General features: G+C 39.7%; 1 protein-coding gene across 1 annotated transcript; it reads right to left on the bottom strand.

Moving 5' to 3' along the window:
* Window positions 1–5,594: 5,594 nt before the first annotated feature.
* LOC134307526 (AP-2 complex subunit sigma) lies at window positions 5,595–13,938 on the bottom strand. Its single transcript, XM_062990497.1, has 5 exons — window positions 13,777–13,938; window positions 12,112–12,261; window positions 11,249–11,362; window positions 8,546–8,605; window positions 5,595–7,928 (listed from the first exon to the last, which is right to left on the bottom strand). Exons 1-5 carry the CDS (start codon window positions 13,777–13,779, stop codon window positions 7,827–7,829), a joined length of 429 nt encoding a protein of 142 aa, XP_062846567.1. The 5' UTR covers window positions 13,780–13,938; the 3' UTR covers window positions 5,595–7,826.
* Window positions 13,939–20,658: the final 6,720 nt, after the last annotated feature.

Here is a 20,658-nt window from a genome sequence, read left to right as displayed (position 1 = left end):
ACCTGACCAAGAGAAACTAAATGCAAATCTATGTGTGTGTGTGTGTGTGTATATATATATATATATATAAATATATACAGTGTATCACAAAAGTGAGTACACCCCTCACATTTCTGCAAATATTTCATTATATCTTTTCATGGGACAACACTATAGACATGAAACTTGGATATAACTTAGAGTAGTCAGTGTACAACTTGTATAGCAGTGTAGATTTACTGTCTTCTGAAAACAACTCAACACACAGCCATTAATGTCTAAATGGCTGGCAACATAAGTGAGTACACCATTATTATCCAGCACTGCCTTAACCCTCCTGGGCATGGAATTCACCAGAGCTGCACAGGTTGCTACTGGAATCCTCTTCCACTCCTCCATGATGACATCACGGAGCTGGTGGATGTTAGACACCTTGAACTCCTCCACCTTCCACTTGAGGATGCGCCACAGGTGCTCAATTGGGTTTAGTCCATCACCTTTACCTTCAGCTTCCTCAGCAAGGCAGTTGTCATCTTGGAGGTTGTGTTTGGGGTCGTTATCCTGTTTGAAAATTGCCATGAGGCCCAGTTTTCGAAGGGAGGGGATCATGCTCTGTTTCAGAATGTCACAGTACATGTTGGAATTCATGTGTCCCTCAATGAACTGCAGCTCCCCAGTGCCAGCAACACTCATGCAGCCCAAGACCATGATGCTACCACCACCATGCTTGACTGTAGGCAAGATACAGTTGTCTTGGTACTTCTCACCAGGGCGCCGCCACACATGCTGGACACCATCTGAGCCAAACAAGTTTATCTTGGTCTCGTCAGACCACAGGGCATTCCAGTAATCCATGTTCTTGGACTGCTTGTCTTCAGCAAACTGTTTGCTGGCTTTCTTGTGCGTCAGCTTCCTTCTGGGATGACGACCATGCAGACCGAGTTGATGCAGTGTGCGGCGTATGGTCTGAGCACTGACAGGCTGACCTCCCACGTCTTCAACCTCTGCAGCAATGCTGGCAGCACTCATGTGTCTATTTTTTAAAGCCAACCTCTGGATATGACGCCGAACACGTGGACTCAACTTCTTTGGTCGACCCTGGCGAAGCCTGTTCCGAGTGGAACCTGTCCTGGAAAACCGCTGTATGACCTTGGCCACCATGCTGTAGCTCAGTTTCAGGGTGTTAGCAATCTTCTTATAGCCCAGGCCATCTTTGTGGAGAGCAACAATTCTATTTCTCACATCCTCAGAGAGTTCTTTGCCATGAGGTGCCATGTTGAATATCCAGTGGCCAGTATGAGAGAATTGTACCCAAAAAAACAAATTTAACAGCCCTGCTCCCCATTTACACCTGGGACCTTGACACATGACACCAGGGAGGGACAACGACACATTTGGGCACAATTTGGACATGTTCACTGTGGGGTGTACTCACTTATGTTGTCAGCTACACAGTGTATCACAAAGGTGAGTACACCCCTCACTTTTCTGCAAATATTTCATTATATCTTTTCATGGGACAACACTATAGACATGAAACTTGGATATAACTTAGAGTAGTCAGTGTACAGCTTGTATAGCAGTGTAGATTTACTGTCTTCTGAAAATAACTCAACACACAGCCATTAATGTCTAAATACCTGGCAACATAAGTGAGTACACCCCACAGTGAACATGTCCAAATTGTGCCCAAATGTGTCGTTGTCCCTCCCTGGTATCATGTGTCAAGGTTCCAGGTGTAAATGGGGAGCAGGGCTGTTAAATTTGGTGTTTTGGGTACAATTCTCTCATACTGGCCACTGGATATTCAACATGGCACCTCATGGCAAAGAACTCTCTGAGGATGTGAGAAATAGAATTGTTGCTCTCCACAAAGATGGCCTGGGCTATAAGAAGATTGCTAACACCCTGAAACTGAGCTACAGCATGGTGGCCAAGGTCATACAGCGGTTTTCCAGGACAGGTTCCACTCGGAACAGGCTTCGCCAGGGTCGACCAAAGAAGTTGAGTCCACGTGTTCGGCGTCATATCCAGATGTTGGCTTTAAAAAATAGACACATGAGTGCTGCCAGCATTGCTGCAGAGGTTGAAGACATGGGAGGTCAGCCTGTCAGTGCTCAGACCATACGCCGCACACTGCATCAACTCGGTCTGCATGGTCGTCATCCCAGAAGGAAGCTGACGCACAAGAAAGCCAGCAAACAGTTTGCTGAAAACAAGCAGTCCAAGAACATGGATTACTGGAATGCCCTGTGGTCTGACGAGACCAAGATAAACTTGTTTGGCTCAGATGGTGTCCAGCATGTGTGGCGGCGCCCTGGTGAGAAGTACCAAGACAACTGTATCTTGCCTACAGTCAAGCATGGTGGTGGTAGCATCATGGTCTTGGGCTGCATGAGTGTTGCTGGCACTGGGGAGCTGCAGTTCATTGAGGGAAACATGAATTCCAACATGTACTGTGACATTCTGAAACAGAGCATGATCCCCTCCCTTCGAAAACTGGGCCTCATGGCAGTTTTCCAACAGGATAACGACCCCAAACACAACCTCCAAGATGACAACTGCCTTGCTGAGGAAGCTGAAGGTAAAGGTGATGGACTAAACCCAATTAAGCACCTGTGGCGCATCCTCAAGTGGAAGGTGGAGGAGTTCAAGGTGTCTAACATCCACCAGCTCCGTGATGTCATCATGGAGGAGTGGAAGAGGATTCCAGTAGCAACCTGTGCAGCTCTGGTGAATTCCATGCCCAGGAGGGTTAAGGCAGTGCTGGATAATAATGGTGGTCACACAAAATATTGACACTTTGGGCACAATTTGGACATGTTCACTGTGGGGTGTACTCACTTATGTTGCCAGCTATTTAGACATTAATGGCTGTGTGTTGAGTTATTTTCAGAAGACAGTAAATCTACACTGCTATACAAGTTGTACACTGACTACTCTAAGTTATATCCAAGTTTTATTTCTATAGTGTTGTCCCATGAAAAGATATAATAAAATATTTGCAGAAATGTGAGGGGTGTACTCACTTTTGTGATACACTGTATATATATATATATATATATATATACACACCAATGAGGCGTAACATTATGACCACCTTCCTAATATTGTGTTGGTCCCCCTTTTGCTGCCAAAACAGCCCTGCAACTGTGATGCACTGTGTATTCTGACGCCTTTCTATCAGAACCAGCATTAACTTCTTCAGCAATTTGAGCTACAGTAGCTCGTCTGTTAGATTGGACCACACGGGCCAGCCTTCGCTCCCCACGCGCATCAATGAGCCTTGGCCGCCCATGACCCTGTCGCCAGTTTACCACTGTTCCTTCCTTGGACCACTTTTGATAGATACTGACCACTGGAGACCGGGAACACCCCTGCAGAGAGCTGCAGTTTTGGAGATACTCTGACCCAGTCGTCTAGCCATCACAATTTGGCCCTTGTCAAACTTGCTCAAATCCTTACGCTTGCCCATTTTTCCTGCTTCTAACACATCAACTTTGAGGATAAAATGTTCACTTGCTGCCTAATATATCCCACCCACTAACAGGTGCCGTGATGAAGAGATAATCAGTGTTATTCACTTCACCTGACATTCTCTTTTTAGGATTGTGGTTTAAATTTAAACCAATGATCTTGGCAAACAGTCACGTTCTGGCTGGTGCATAAATACCACAATACACTGGATGTGTAAATAGACTGAAAGTGTGTAAATAACTATTGTTGAAGGTAAAAACAGCTTCTGGTAAGACATTTGCATGTTAAGTGTTGGTAATGCCCAGTAAAAGCATTTACCAACTGTTCCTACATCTGATTCACACAGACTACTTCTCCATTTTTCTGCTCCGTTTGATTTACCTAAGAACCAGAAAGTAGGAACTATGAATTATGTAATTCATGACCTCTTCATGTTAAAGCTTACAAAGTAGAAAAACATGGATGCATTAACTGAAGCTTGTCTCTTGTTTGGTCTGTCCAAGAATCAAAAGCTAATGCATAATTTGTATGTTACCAATTACGGTATCTGTATGACTGAGGTAAATAGAGACATTTTAAAGTAGACAGTTTATTGTTACAGATGTTAGATTATTGCTGATTAATTGTTGTTAATGGTTTAGAAAGCCTTTTGTCACATATACACTACACCATCCATCACCAACTGGAAACTGCATTTTTTCTCACACCATATCTTGTGTTCTCGTTGGCTGTTCGACATAGCACTCATCGCCAGTTGGGCAACTCTGTCCAGATATTTGACGTGCTAGAAATCTCTCTTCGGTCGCTCGGCGAGCCGCTCAGATGGAGAAATCATTAAAATCCCAAGACTGCTTTGACATCCAGGTCTCCTTAAACTGTATGGAAATTGTGGAGTGAAAAGCTGCACTTGTTATTGCATTCCTTTACATCATGATGGACTGACAGTCTTTACCAGTAGATGGTGCTGGAGCACAAAGTTTTACCTGAACATCCACGTGCGATCACGTTCAAACTTGTCTGAACAACACAGGATTCAGACTTTATTCAGACCCCTTGACTTTGTGTTGAGGATCAGATTTTGACTGTTGTCAAAATGGTCATTTTTACCCACTGATCTACACCCAATCATCCATAATGACGAAGTGAAAACGTTTTTGGGATTTTTTTGTAATTAATCAAAACTCTCAAATTGTGAGAGATGCATCACATTTGCTTTAATTGTCCTTGAGGTGAGTGCAACTGAATTAGAGTCCACCGGTTGCAATGTGAATTGATTAAACATAGTTAAAAAGGCACAACCCTCTGTCCTGCAAGAGACCCAATTTACACTGGAATTAAATGTGTGTAGCATAACCTCGAGCAGTCCTGTAGTGGGCCATCTGGCCAAATTAGGCATCTGGGCCATAGTCAGAGATATAAGAAAGAACCCAAAGAGCACTTCAAAAGTTCTTTTGGAGGACTTGTTGGTTGGACAACCATTTCTGCAGGACTCCAAAAATCAGGTCTTTATGGCAGAGCGTGAAAGCCACTGTTTGCTTAGCATGGAGTTTGTGTTTCTGAAAAGTTTCTGTGGTCTTGTGATATGAAAGCTGAACTTTTTGGGCAGAACAGCAAGCACATCTGGCTAATCACCTGACTAATACCATCCCTACGTTCAACCTTATGATATGGGAGTGCTTCTCAGCAGCTGGGACAGGAAGACTGACTGCAACGACCTTGAAGAAGGCCTCCTCTAGAGTCCACGCAAACTCAGACTGACCTGACAGTTCATCATCCAGTGTGACAATGACCCACAGCATACAAGCAAAACAACACTGGAGTGGTGTCAGGGTCTCTGTCCTTGAGTAGTCTAGCCAAAGCCCATTTAAACCCCACATAACTTCTGTAAAGAGGCCTGAATATGACAATATACAGATAAACACCATAGTCACATCCAACAATCAAATGGGCATCTACAAAATATTAAGTAAAGGGTATTAGTACTTTTGTGAATAAAGCTTATGTTAAATTTCAAACATGTTCACTGCATTATGGGTTTGGATTGTGCAAAACCCAAGTGCAAAAAGGGTCTGAATACTTTCTGAACCCACAGTATCACACACCTTAGAAAACAAACAAAAAAAACAGCTGTGACTACATTTGACTTTTTATTTCTGTATATATTTATTCTTGGGACATATCAATAACAGACAGTGAAAACAGTTGCCTTTAATATGTAGGCTAACAAAAATAAGTGGATATTTCAGTCAAAAACAAAGAAAACTAAATGTTAATAATAAAAGAAAATTAAGACCAGTTGCAAAACTTCATGACTCATGGAAAAGACCCAATTTAAAAATCCAGATTAAGCAAAGTCCATAGTTAGGTAATGTATGCACAATTACTGTATGTGTGCAGACAATGGTCCAGGTCCTAGCTTAATCAGAATCAGAAAGCCAGTCTAAAGAGACTCAAGGCTGAGCAGAGTAGTTGCTATGGAAGCGCTAAAAGAAGGCAAGGAGGGGGCAAAGCAGAGCGGCAGAATTTGGAGATAAAAGTAGGCACAGTAGCAACAGTCTTTTGTTGTGGATTTTGCTTCGAGTGCTGTTGGATCTGTTCAGCCTTGCTGGCTAAACAAGCTTCCCATAACTGTGTGTCTTTCTTTATGCATCCAACATGACACAATTACTGCTAATAGCTTCTCTTCTGCAAGCCAGTTCAGATGTTCATATAGCCAGTGGGCTAACGTCGGTATGGAACGGTCTGGGTTTGACTCTGCGTGCATGTTGGTACTGGTAACAAAGCAAGTCTAGAAAGTGGAATTTGCCTAATGGAATGCAGCAGTTGGTTTCACACAGTAAATACATATAGTGTCTTTAAACTCCACAGAAGGCAATAACTGGAGACTACTGACAGTTTTCTGCTTCTAAATGTTTAGTTGATTGAGTATAATGACCAGAAATAGATGGGAATTTATTCTGTGGATTTAAAATATGGCCCACTATGTTGTAGTAACGGAATTCAAAGTAAGCAATACAATTCTGAGAAATGGAGATAGTTGAACGAGTAGTGTATGTTTCAGGTGCCAAGGTGTTTTTTTCTTAATTGGTTGGATATGTACCACATTTCTATTATTTGTATTAGTTTTTTTTCCAAATAAATAACTGGCAGTTCATACAGAGTATCACACAACAGCTACCAATCTGTGAGGATGAGAGCTAATGCAGCATTCCCGTGTTATGGAACAAACCATAAAATTCTGCCCAATTAAATCTTCCAAGTGCAAAATCCAGGTCAGATGTTCATGAACTGTGTCAATCTGATTTCTCGAGCCAACGGCCAATCTTTCATTATTGCTGCCCACTTAAACTGAATCGTAATATAATCATTTTATTGTACATTTCCAATTAAAATTGGGTTGTAAGTGATATTTACAACTAGTACATGCTAATTCCACATGCGTGAACTTATTACAGATATCTAGATTGATCTTTAGATAGAAGAGCCTGTTATGCTTTTTCTGGATTTCCAGCTAAAGATAGCTAGAGATTTTGCAATCTACGGTCGATAGTATGAAGGCTTTCCAGTTGTGTCACTTTTGGACCTGAAACTTGGCAAAGAACAAACGAAACAAAATTCCGTGACACAATGTTAGTCTGCAACGAAGAGCAAAGGAACAAAATTGCCAGACTCATGTGGTAAACTGTCTGCATGACTACATATGAAAAGCTACAGATTTCAATGTTTGCATTCAATTTAATTTATTGACAGTAATGATAAATTCGAGTTTAAATGAATAGTTTAGCAACACCAACAAAAAAATCAAATGTACACCGACCATCTCTTAGCACACATTTGTTGTTTGCTTGCTTCTTCGCTTTCGCAATGCGGTTGCTAACAAGTAATAGATGTCTAGTTCACCTGAAGAGTCCAGACACCAAACAAGTCATTGCTGAGTGACTACATTTGTGGTGAGTAATATCCTGTTCATTTACTTTCATGAATTTCCCTCTGGGGACAGTAAAGTAATTTAATCTATCCATAAAGTATTGCATTTGTGAAAAATGTTCTGAATATTGTACAGCTTTTGGAAAGCAGGCATGATGAAGTTACACATATTCACTTCTTAAGGGCAGTGTGTGCATATACGTGTACCAAAACTTAAAACTTAGCACTCAGACCTTTGTACAACCATCCTTTCAGATATTGTTTAAACATTTTAAACATAAAAAAAAAAAAACTAATCTTACACAGTGTAGTATTACAGGAAGGCTGAAATAATGGGTTATTTATTCCACTGACATCTATACACAAACAATATCAACTGGCTTTGAGCAGGTTTGGGAATGACCTGCATGTATTAGAGGAATGACTGGAATTCAGTGAGGTCTCTATTCTAGTGACTGTAGCATGAGCAGCTGCTTTAGCACCTTCGTCTGACTCGTCTCCCGAATCTCTCCTGCCAGGAACATCTCATCCACCACCGTGTACACCTGAAACAGGGCGCAGCATAACAACCAATCACAGGTTACACACTGAATGGTAAGAATATATTTAAACAGTGTTGTGATTTAGACTGCTGTGCCACCTGAGACCAGACATTTGTCTCTGCCATTGTTATTCAGTGTTAGCCACATGAGTAACAGTTCTCTGAGAGATCTCTGAGAGCACATGCATGGTATACTGTATGATGAAGCCCTTCACTGCTTTATTAGACGTGATCAGGGTAATTATGAGCAGATGGGCTGATTTGCTGCACTGTGTTCATCACTATCGCTGATGCCGGCGTGGGCGCAGCGTCGTTAAAGCTCCTCCGTCAGGCGGTTTCAAAAATACATCAGCATTAGCACTGGAGAAGCTACATGCAATTATCACAGTCTTTTCTTAATTGCTTACAGTTTTTCTTTCACATAAAGCCTCCTCCACACTGCAATCACATGGATATGGACTTAATTGTATGATTGTTATAATTATGCATCGAATACTTGTTGCCATGGTAGTGCAGTCCTACCGAGCCCAAAGTATACACAATAATCCGTGTATCATCCTGCTAAAATCCACTATCTATAATCACGACAAAATGTGAGAGACTGGAATATTTTACACTTACCTTGTAAAAATTAAAGACCAGATCTAATTCACACACATTGTGGAAATACTCATTCAAAACCTGAGGAAAAACGAGAGGATAATGTACTTTAATTAGCCTGACATTAAAATGACATTCATATTCTGGTGATTGGGCTACATTTTTTAGTCTTACAGACCAGATCATGTCTGGATTTATTATACTGTAATTTAAGAAATGGTTTATGCTCCTTCAGTTGCTGACTGGTGCTATAAGTTGTGTTGCTAGCAAGCTTAAAGCTTCTAATAAGATTATGGCAACCAGTTTAACATTGTCTAACCAGTGCACATGTGTACGGGAATTCACTGGTGACTTAATGGGTAGAAATTAAGCCTAAATGCTAGACAGAGTGGAAATCAAGGGCAGACTGATGCTTTCATTTATGCATTCAGGATCTAGCACATTTCACCTGTTTATGTAAAGAATGTATGTAAAGGGAGTGGTGATAGCTTGCTGTTTAAGGTACCTGACTAGTAAGCAGAAGGTTGCTGGCTCAAGCACTATCACTGCCATGTTACCACTGTTGGGTCCCTAAGCAAGGCCCTTAACCCTCAGTGCTCAAGCTGTATTTAGTCACAGTTGTAAGTCATTTTGGATTGAAGCATCTGCTAAATGTAAATATCACCATGACAAATGACTTCTTTGCTTCAACGGTCAAGAGGTGCACACAGGTATCCCCTGCTTTTCTAGAATTTGATTTATGCCACTTGGCTTTTACGAAAAACCTTTGTTGGTACTGGTTTTTACACTAAAAAAGAAATCAGAAGAGAGCTTTAATGCAGATATAGCGTTTAGTGTTGGTTTGGTGAGCCATTAGTGAGCAGCAAGGTACTGATAAGTAAAACTACACTGTACATACATTAGAATTTATGTGTTATTTCGTAGGGTTTAAGGACTTTTTGCATCTTGTCACCCAAACCACTAATCGTTCACCTGTAGGTGAGCTCAACCTGACATTTGGTTGCTGTGGTTTTACTGATGCCAAGCAAATACCATGGCAGTACAGCATACTTCACTGGCTAGTATATACAGAGCATTTAGAATAAAACTGTTTGATCACAAATCAGTCATTCCCACCCAGTTTTTACCACAAATCAAGTGTTCCTGCTAAAAATAAAAATCCTGGAGGAAAATCGCTTGTCTATAAATTTCATCCCTGTGTACTTTATCAGTGTCTGTGCAATCAATATGACAAGAAAACTGTGTTTGTTCTTTTCAATCACTGACGTCTATTTGCAGTTTTTCTTTTATTTCTAGCAGGAACAGTTAACAAGGAAAATCAATGACATCTGGCCACTTTGTTGCGTCACATTGGACATTAGGCAGGCGTGTACAAGCTTGCCTTACAAATAGGGCTGCTGCTCCAGTTTAAACTAAAAAAGCAAAATGTAAACACCAAACAAGTCTCAGCTGATTGACATGAACAATAGGAAAACTTCAGGGGACTTTCAGAATGTCCAGTACTTTTGTTCTCCTTGTAAAGCAAATGTAAAGCATGAAAAACTTGCTGTACTGACAGTCTTTTAGTAATTACTACAGATTTTGTTTAACTACGTAAGTAAACAAGAGCCGACAGCCTCTTATAGGCAGTAAGTGAGACATCCTGTATACAGTGATGTTCAGCTTGTTCATGTCATGGGAGAGATCGGGAAACAAACTGGATGAGCAGAGTGCAGGCCAGAGGAAGTTCCAGTATTTCAGGTCACAGTGCTCCTAAACAGCTGGATGATGGAACCTCTCAGCTATCCCTCCCCTGTCCCTCACACATTATTTGGACCAACTGAAAAGCCATAAACACATCGCAAGACATCTATTATGTTTCCATGAATATAGTGAATGTTAAATTGAGACTGTATTACTATACCAAATAGTTAGCATCGAGTTTGGGTATCTATTCTTTGGCCTGGCTTTCCTATCAGTCTGATGCATGGATGGAAAGATTTAGGTGTACTTTACATTAGTATAGTGTCACCACACCTGCAAGTAGATTTGAGATTTAACAACTGATTTTTATCTGAAATCGGCTTCAGCTTGTTTCAGCTTTTGGCTCTATTTTAATAACATTAGCTCCACTGCTAAGAAAATGAAAATGGCGAGTATTAGCTCAACGGTTATGTTGTTGGTTCAAGCCCCACCATTGCATGGTTGCCACAGCCCTTGAGCCCTCTTAATCGCTTGGATTTGCAATTGTCACTTTGTATAAAAGCGTCTGCTATATATTATAGATGGGTAAAATAAAAATGTAAGAAAAAAGCAAATTGGAGCTCAAGTGGGCACAACCGTTAATTACGTCAGCTGGGGTACAGGGTTAAAATCCCTAGAGGTGCTATCAGCCAGTCGGGTGTCTACATACAGACATGATTAGCTATGTCTGTAGTGGGCAGGAGGAGTGTTCGAAGCCCCACAATCCCTACCAAGTATCATCTGGTTGATACTGTAGTAAAACAACAGACTGGTATCAGATTACATTTTTCAGTCCATTTCCCTCACATCATGCTGTAAACGTATAAAGCTGCCTGCTTAATCCACATGAGCACAGCATACAGTTTATCTCAAGCAGGTCTCCCAACACACCTAATTATCGTAAACAAACTAGATCAGTGTTTGGGAGGAGGGACACAAGGAAACTCTACAGGACGAGTTGAGAAACCTTGAGAAACTGCTTAGCAGTGATTTAGGACTTACCTCCACAAAGTTATGAATGCCCTCCAGGTAGGCCAAATTGTTGTCAGTGACATCCACACAAATACAGAAGTACAAACCAGCATACCGCCTGTAGATAATCTTAAAGTTTCTGAACTGGAAAGAGAAGAAACACAATTTATTACAAGATTGTTTTATTAATCAAATTAACAAATAAATGCCCATTTTCAACCTAATCTCTAAGCATTTAATTGATTACCAAAGACAGTTGGACAGGTTTTCTGTGTGGGGCTACTAGTGGGTCTGTCAGTAACTGTTTGTGCAAGATGCTTGTATAAATTCTTCCTAAATCTGTAAAATTCCATTCCAAGACTTTTTAAGAAGAAACAATTTGTGGTTACCAACATGTATTGATTTATTTTAACTTTAATTTAATTGATTTTATTTTAACATCATGTTTTACACACTTTGGTTGCATTAATAACAGAACAGGTAGTTACTCATTACACAAGATTCATCAGTTCACAAGTTTAATGTCAAACAGTCATGGACAATTTTGTATCTCCAATTCACCTCACTTGCACGTTTTTGGATTGTGGGAGGAAACCGGAGCTCCCAGAGGAAACCTACACGCACACAGAACGGTCCCAGATTGCTCCACCTGGGAATCGAACCCAGGACCTTCTTGTTGTGAGGCGACCGTGCTACCCACTGCTTCAGAACTGGTGGATCAAAGCGGGAACACTTTTAAAGTAAACACCTACTGTATAATGCTGAAATATTTTGTATGATATATATATATATATATATTATATATATATATATATATATATATTATTATATAATATATTTGTTTAAATAAATCAGAAATATGGGTAGAAGAAATGACCAGGAGAACTGCATACCTCTACGAAGTTAGTGTGTTTAGCATCACGGACTGTCACTACAGCGTGCACCTCCTCAATCAGCTTCTGTTTTTCATCATCATCAAACTGCATGTACCATTTAGCCAGTCTGGTTTTACCTGCACGGTTCTGGATCAGGATGAAGCGGATCTGTAAAAACACAAAACAAAGAACCCATGCTGAATCTCTTGATGCATGCTCAATAATCTTCTTCTTCTTCCTCGGCCTTTGTCCCGTTCGGTTTGGGGGATCGGCTCTCGGCGGATCATGATCCGCATTGATTTGGCACAATTTTTACGCCGGATGCCCTTCCTGACACAACCCTCACTATTTTATCCGAGCTTGGGACCAGCACTACAATACACTGGTTTGTGCATCTAGCGGCTAGGTATCTATAGGACAATTCAGTGTTTCCAATTAGCCTGGTGGCATGTTTTTGGACTGTGGGAGGAAACAGGAGCACCCGGAGGAAACCCACGCGGACACGGGGAGAACAGATGCATGCTCAATAATCAAGGTACACAAATCCATGAAGTTGAATCAGTTCATCTGGACACAAGTTTGGTGTAGAAATAAAACGTATCTCTACACAAAACTTGTGTCCAGATGAACTGATTCAACTTTGTGGATGAGCATAATGAAAAACACAAACCATTAACCATGCCACATTCATGTTTATGTAGTTGACTAAATTAAAACAAAAATGTTGGTCAACATAGCAATATCATAAAGAAAAATCCACCCCTTAAACTTTTTCCTTAATTAAAAGAATAATGTAAGACCACTGGGTTTAAGGTAAATGTTTTGAAGGTTCAGGCACTCACTTGAGGTGTTTCAGAAAGGCTTTATTGCTACTGTATGAGCACAGACATTTACTTATCATCAATAAAATGATTTATCACTGAACCAGCTTTGGTTGCTTAAACGTGCTTGACTTTGACAAACCAAGAATAACAATCACATGCTAACCAAATGACTGAGAATTTGTTTTTGTCAAAAGATCAAACTTAAACTAGGCAATTGTAGCCTAACGTTTAAGGTACTGGACTAGTAATCTGAAGGTCGCTGGTTCAAGCTCCACCACTGCCAAGTTGCTGCTGTTGGGCCCTTGAGCAAGGCCCTTAACCCTCAATTGCTTAGATAAAATATATGTCCAAAATGTAAATGTAAACTACACTTACCCTGCACCACATCAGACAAAAATTACCTTGTTATTAAAATGCATGTATAAGTATTTACATGTACTGTATGTGGATATGTGTCGATCAGAAGCAGAGAATATGAAATGCACATATCTCATCAACAATCAACATCAGCTTACAAGATCAGTAGTTTTAGAGATAGAACTGTAATAATCTAATGATAAAAAAATTCAAATGATTTGGTATGATCACATATTAGTTTGCAGTTCATATGAGTGGAGAGTTGCACATAATCATTAGCTCTGAACATCAGGAGCATCTCTGCTGATAAAGCTCTGATCGTTTTGACAGAAAATATAATTGTGATGTATTAAACTTCACATCTCTTATTATATGTTATTCAATACAGTACATTAAATACAATACATTATTATTTACCGCCGCTACAGCAGCACAGTTAGCATCTTAGCTAATGTCAGCAGCAAAGCGGAAGCTAATAGTAACATCAGAATATTAAACTTACCATGTTGATTTTATTATTATTATTGATATACCGATATCCCGGTAATTAAAAATAAACAAGCAGCTAATAAAGTTTAGCACATACACATATATACGAGTAAAAATTTCTTTATCTATTTGCCCGATCCTCCTAACCGCTCACTTGCTATTTTTCTCCCTCAGAACACCGGAGGCATAAATGCATCATGGGTAATGTAGTTTTCTGCATTCAGCAACTCATCTGAATCTATGGTGAGAAAATGGCTTATACACTCCAAGTACCGTCATGTAGCGAGAGAGGCTAACGACTCAAGCTCACGTAGAATCATGTGAGAAATATGGGCGTTATTTTTATTTTATTTTACCTTTTTTTTTTTACATTTTTCTATGAAAATACTTCACGCACTTTATTACCAAGAACACGAGTGATCACTAACAGTAAACAAAAGTTAACTTGTGTTAGTAACAAATAATTACCAACAGCGTAATGCTGGTCAAGGTCGCGGGAGGTCCGGTTATACCTGTCAACACAGGGTTTGCAGCCTGTCCATAGAATATTTTTACATATTTGTAATTTTACTCACTTGGTCACACCTAGGGCCAATTTGGAGCCTCATATTTGCATTTGGTATGCTTTAAAGAGGTGGGCGTATCCGAATAATACAGAGAGAACATGCAAAATTTCTCAGAGACACTGACCAGAGGTGAGGATCGAAGTAAGAGTTCACAGAACTCTTCCAGATGTGTCACTGTAGCGCTGCTCTAATATGAAATATGTTGTATTAAACTTTTTAATGCTAAAAATGCAATGGGAAGGTTTCTAAATTTTTAATAAAATTACTAAATCGATGAATAATGTTGTTATTATTATTATGTGAACTCAATTAATACATTTCATACACACACATATACAATTTAGAATTTGATGCCTGCAACACACTCAAAAAAAAGTTGGGACAGAGGCTTGTCTACCACTGTGTCACATCATCTGTTCTATTAATTAGACTTTTTAATCGTTTGGAAACTGTGGGTACTGATTGCTGCAGTTTTACAAAGGGATTTTTTGCCTATTCTTACTTGATATGAGACTTTAACTGCTCAACACTTTGTGGTCACTGTGGTCTGATTCTCCTACATGATGCACCACCATTTAATATGAGACAGATCTGGACTGTAGGCAGGCCAGTCAAACACATGTGCTATTTGCCTATGTAAACAACACTGTTTTAGTGTATGCATAATGAGGACTGGCATTGTCTTGCTGACTTTACTGGAAAATGATGTTGCCTTGATGGCAAAATGTGTCTCTCAGAAATCCCAATATACTCCTTTGTATCAACAGTACCCTCACATATATTCCAGTCAACATCCCCATTCCCAGAGAGATGCTGGCTTCTGTGCTTTAGATAAAAATAGTCCGGATGGTCCTTTACGTCTTTGGCACGGAGAACTCAATCTGTCTGTTTTTTCTTAACTTAAGCTAATACATTAACTCATCTGACCATAGCACATGTTTCCACTGTCTTTTCACTTGGGCCCAGTAAAAAAAGCCTTATTGTCTGTTTAACCTCCACTTTATCCTGGTTAGGGTTGCGGTGGGTCTAATTTAAATGTTGGCAGTCCATCACAGGGCACACACACACACACACACACACACACACACATTCACACTTTGGTCAGCTTTAATTGGCCTGATTGATAATGTCTTTAGACTTGTGGGAGAAAACCAGAGCAGCCAGAGAAAACTAATGTATACACAGGTTGAACATGCAAATTCCACATGGAAAAGACCTGGACCACTCCACCTGCAAATCAAACCAAGGACCTTCTTACTGTGAATTGAGTGACATTAAGAAGTGCCTGGGTTTAACAAGGGTTTGTGTAGACACGTTTCCAAATTAAGTGGAGACAATTTGCAACATGTATCATTAGTGGTGGGCAGCTTTTGCCTACTTGGATCAATTATTAACAGCAAAGGATTCAGCAGTCAGAAAATACGACACAGACTGGCATTTGGCAAAACATGAATGAAAGAACTGGAGGGGAAATCATTAGAGATGTTTGCTGGGTTAGAGAAAAAACAAAGGAATTCAAAAAGTAACTCAATACATGCTTCATTGATTACAGCAAAGTTTTCGACTATGTTGACCACACGGAATTATAGACTGCTGTCAGGAAGATGGAATGACCAGAGCATCTCAGTGTTCTAATGAGGAATCTCTACAATGATACACTGAAGAAAATCAAGAAGGCCTTAAGGCCTTATAAGGAAAGATGATGCAGATGTCAAAGTGGTGGACAGCTTTTGCCTCCTTGGATCAATTAATCTCATCAAAGAAAAATAGGAATTTTCCAGACTATACTCTTCTGTGGGTGTTTATAGATATGAAACCTGGACATTAAAAAAGCAAGACATAAAGAATATTAATGCCCTTGAACTATGATCCTGGCAAAGACGTTTAAGAGTGATCCGGATGCCAAAGAGGACAAACTAATGAATCCTTGATCAAATCAAACCAAACCTCTCACCTGAAGCCCAAATAACCAAAGGTCTCTTATTTCGGACACATTATGAGAAGAATCAGTTCACTGGAAACGTTATTTATGCTTGTAAGTGTTGAAGGTAAAAGAGGAGGATAGATGGATACGAATAGAGGAACAATGAACAAGCAATTAAGAAGAAGCCTGAAGCCTGAAGACCTAAATAAAAGACAGGATGTTCTGAAGAAACACTGTCTATTCAGTCACATTAAGTCAAGTTGGCACTGACATGACAGCACAGATGTAGTAGGTATATATAATTTTAAATAGGCATGTTTTGCTTTATTAAGTAAAATAGTAAAACAGATACAGTCCTAATAATATAGGATACTAAAATGTGGCAGTGGTAGATCAGTGGTTAAGGCGCTGGACTAATATTCAGAAGATTGCCGAATCAAACCCCACCATCAACAAGTTGCCACTGTGGGCCCCTGAGGAAGTTCCTTAACCCTCAATTGCTCAAACTGTATTCAGCTGTTATTGTAAATTGCTTTGGATTAAGGTGTCTAAATGCTAAATGCCGTAAATGTTAAATGTAATAGAAATACCAACACTACCTGCTGCATCACCATAACAATACAAATATGTACAAATCATTGTTCCTATTATATATCCATTAAATATAACAAATCAAGTAATAGTTTATATGGCTTTCCAATTATTCTGATTACTGCATGGCACATGGCTTTGTTGGACATTCCATTCCAAAACCTTGGGCATGGTTTGGTACAAACGATGGGCAAGACGACATGACTCACAATTAATGTTCCAATTAATTCCAATACTGTTAATTTGGAGGGAAAAGGGGGGTAGATCAGGGCTTCTTTTTGGTACAGGAGTTCCATTTCAACAACCACTTTATCAGCTCTGCCTTGCCGGCTGAGGCTGAGCGGTCACATGAACAAAGATTGGCCTGTTGTTCAGATGGGCGGGACTAAGCCGGATGGGGTCTCTCTCTCATGACTGGTGCAACTACGACCTCTGCTGGCTGATTAGAGGCGCCTACACAGAGATGAGGAAAGAGTGCTCTTAGGGTGTGTCTCTCCATACACAACGCTAGGTGGCACAACACTCGTCAATGTGTGGGTATTAAGATGCATATGGCTTGCTGCCCACGTGTCGGAGGGGGTGTGGGTTAGCTTCGATCTCCTCTGTCAGCTTACAATAAATGGGTACAAGTGTGACACCTGCAGCCGTTCAGTGTGAATTCCTGTCTTGCGCCCAATGTTTCCTGGGCGGCTTGGAAACCCCTGTGATCGAACAAGTGAAAATGTGATGGTGGCCAAGCAAAACATTTTAATAACATAAACTAATGTCAAGCATGTCTTTATGTTGGAACAACCTGCTGTTTTAGATCTGATGAAATAATGTTCTGCACTCAATTTGTCACTTAATGGTGGCATTTAACACTGATTAATGAGCCCTAACAAGCTAAAAATAATATTATCATAAAGAAAAAAAGAAATGCTTAAGTAATGATAAAAGAATAAAAATACACAGCTCCATGCTGGTAGTGTTAGGTTAAGCTCTTTTTGCATCATGGGGGTGTTTTCGCAGTGTCAGCAGATTCAGCCTGCCTGCAGGTGGAGTGAATTGTGTGTCCAATTTGTTGTAATGCAGTTTTCAGGCAGCTTGGACAGGGGCTACAGTGTCCGATTGCACAACACCTAGAGGGAAGAAACAGAGGCCCTCAGGACTCCAGAATATTCAAGCCGTAGAAGCAGGAGCAGTGAACTTTTATTAGCAGTTTTCACTGCAGGAACTGTACACTCTAAAAAATAATATACTGGATCTACTTTAAAAAATTATGGTAACAATTTGCATGCATTTTTCTATGTAATCTCAACTAGAATGTTTTAAGTAAATGCAACAAGCCTTTCGCTGTTAAACTAACTTAACTAAATTAGGTAATATCAACATGAAAATCTTTAACACCATTAATCTGAACCTATTTAAGTTTAATTTAATTGTTTTGTTCCACAAACCCAAATAAATTAGGTTCGCTAATATGATTAGAAGAAGGCGATAAGAAACAGCTCTTTTATTGAATCACTGGACTAACACATATTCATACATATATATATATATATATTTATATCACAAACACACATGCTCACCTATTGCTCAGCATATCAACAAAGTGGAATCAGCTCATCTGGACACAAGTTTGTCGTAGAGGAAAACAAACTCTACAACAAACTTGTGTCCAGATGAACTGATTCAACTTTGTGGATTTGTGTACCCAAATTATTGAGCATGTATCAACATGTCTCTCAGCATAGCCACACTGTTCCCAATGCAGGGCTGCACGGTCACGGTAGGTCTGGATACCACTGCCGCAAGTCCTTCTGGGTAAAGCTCCGCCCCTTCCTAGTATTTGAACATAATACATTCAAGCAACTCAGATATTTTAGTTGGCTCAACTCAAAATTGGTATGATGTTGTACTAAAGCAAAATAATTCGTTGAAAAAGGTTAAAATTTTGAGTTACAAATGTAACTGTAAAATGTAATTAACAAATGTAACAAATTAAATTTTTCATGTTGAACTGACTTGTTAAATTAAGTTTAATTTACTAATGTGCTGAATCATTTTTTAGAGTGTATCTGCTTTGGAAAACAGTTGCTGCTGTTAGTTATCACAGTGATACACTAAATGCCAAAATGTGGCATTAAGTGTGTAACCATCACGTTAAACACTCACTTACTTTCTTAACCGCTTATCCAATCAGGATTGCGTGGGTGCTGGAGCCTATCCCAGCTTTTCAATGGGCGCAAGGCACACAGTAACACCCTGGACAGGGCACCATCGCAGGACAGACACACACACCCATTCACGTATAGGGCAATTCACTGTCTCCAATTAACCAGACTGCATGTTTTTGGACTGTGGGAGGAAACCCACGCAAACACGGCGGGAACATGCAAACTCCAGGACCCGGACCGCCACGCCTGGGGATCGAATCCAGGACTTTCTTGCTGTGAGGTGACAGCGCTACACACCAAGCCACCGTGCTGCCCCACTACAAAACAATGGACGTTAATACAGAGTTTGCTTTTTTTGCTACAAACATCCTCTCTTCTAGGAGGGATTTTCACTAAAGTTTGGAATATGACTGTGGGGATTTGCCACATTTAGCCAAACAACAATGACTAATATCATTACTTGTTATTTATTCTTGTTTTTGTTCTTGTTATTATTTTAGTTTAATCCAGTGATGTTGGCTGGGTTGAGGTCAGGGCTCTGTGCAGGCCAGTTGAGTTCATAACCACCAGTTTTAGCAAACTATTTATTTATTTCATGGTGACTTTTCCACTGCTCTAGAATGTCATAATATGCTATAGCATTGAGGTTCCATTTAATGGGACTAATGGGCAGCCCAATCTAATAAAAATAACAATTTTACAATAACGCTTCATTTAGGTACAATCAAGGTATGTTGTTATAAGACATGAAAGAATAAGACATGAAATGGACATGATTAGGGAAATTGGACATGATTAGATTGTGAGGAAAAAATGGAGAAATGCAAAAAGCTTGCTCAGGCAGAGCAGTCTAATACACTAGTCCACCACCATGTAGACCTAAATTCCTGTCTCAGTGGTGCCATTGGCCTGCCTGGTCATCCAGTGATTGGCTGTAGAAGTGGTGCATGCAGCAGATAAATTGCAATAGGGAATTATAAATAATTAAATTTGGGAAGAGGGGCAGTAATGCAAAAAAGAAGATCTTAGAAATAATAACAATAATAGAAATAATGTAGCAGACTGATATTAAGCATAATTTACAGTAATTAAATATTGAATCATAGTAATAATAATAATAATTGCAATGTATACTCTAAAAGTCACTGCTGAAACATTAAAATTTTCCTTTACTGGAACAAAATGGCTCAGTCCGATCATTCACCACATGGAAACACTGAGCATCAGGCAAGAATTTGGTCTGGACTGGGTGCCAGTTCACCGCAGTGCACTATATCAAATTTATTGATATGTTCAGTGAATTCAGAAAGTATTTAGATATCTTGATTTTTTTGTACGCATCATTTTGTGGATTTAATTTTAAATTGATATATTTGAAATTTTTACCCATAAATCTACACTTAATCATCCATAATGAAATACAATAAATCTGTTACAAAAGACCCTTTATTTAGTAGTTTGTAGAAGCCACTACAGATTACAGCAATTACAACTGCAGGTCTTCTTGGATTTGTCTTTACAAGCTTTACACAACTCGTTTTAGGCAGTGTATCTCTTGGGAGATCATCTCAAACTCTGTCAGACTGAATAGTGTGTGTCTGTGAACTGCCATCCTAAGGTCTATCCACAGATATAAAATTCCATAACACTAAAGTGTG

This window comes from Trichomycterus rosablanca, unplaced genomic scaffold, assembly GCF_030014385.1.
Source record: "Trichomycterus rosablanca isolate fTriRos1 unplaced genomic scaffold, fTriRos1.hap1 scaffold_289, whole genome shotgun sequence".
Lineage (NCBI taxonomy): Eukaryota > Metazoa > Chordata > Actinopteri > Siluriformes > Trichomycteridae > Trichomycterus > Trichomycterus rosablanca.
Note: the sequence above shows the minus strand (reverse complement) of the source record. Positions and strands in the feature narration are given on the sequence as shown.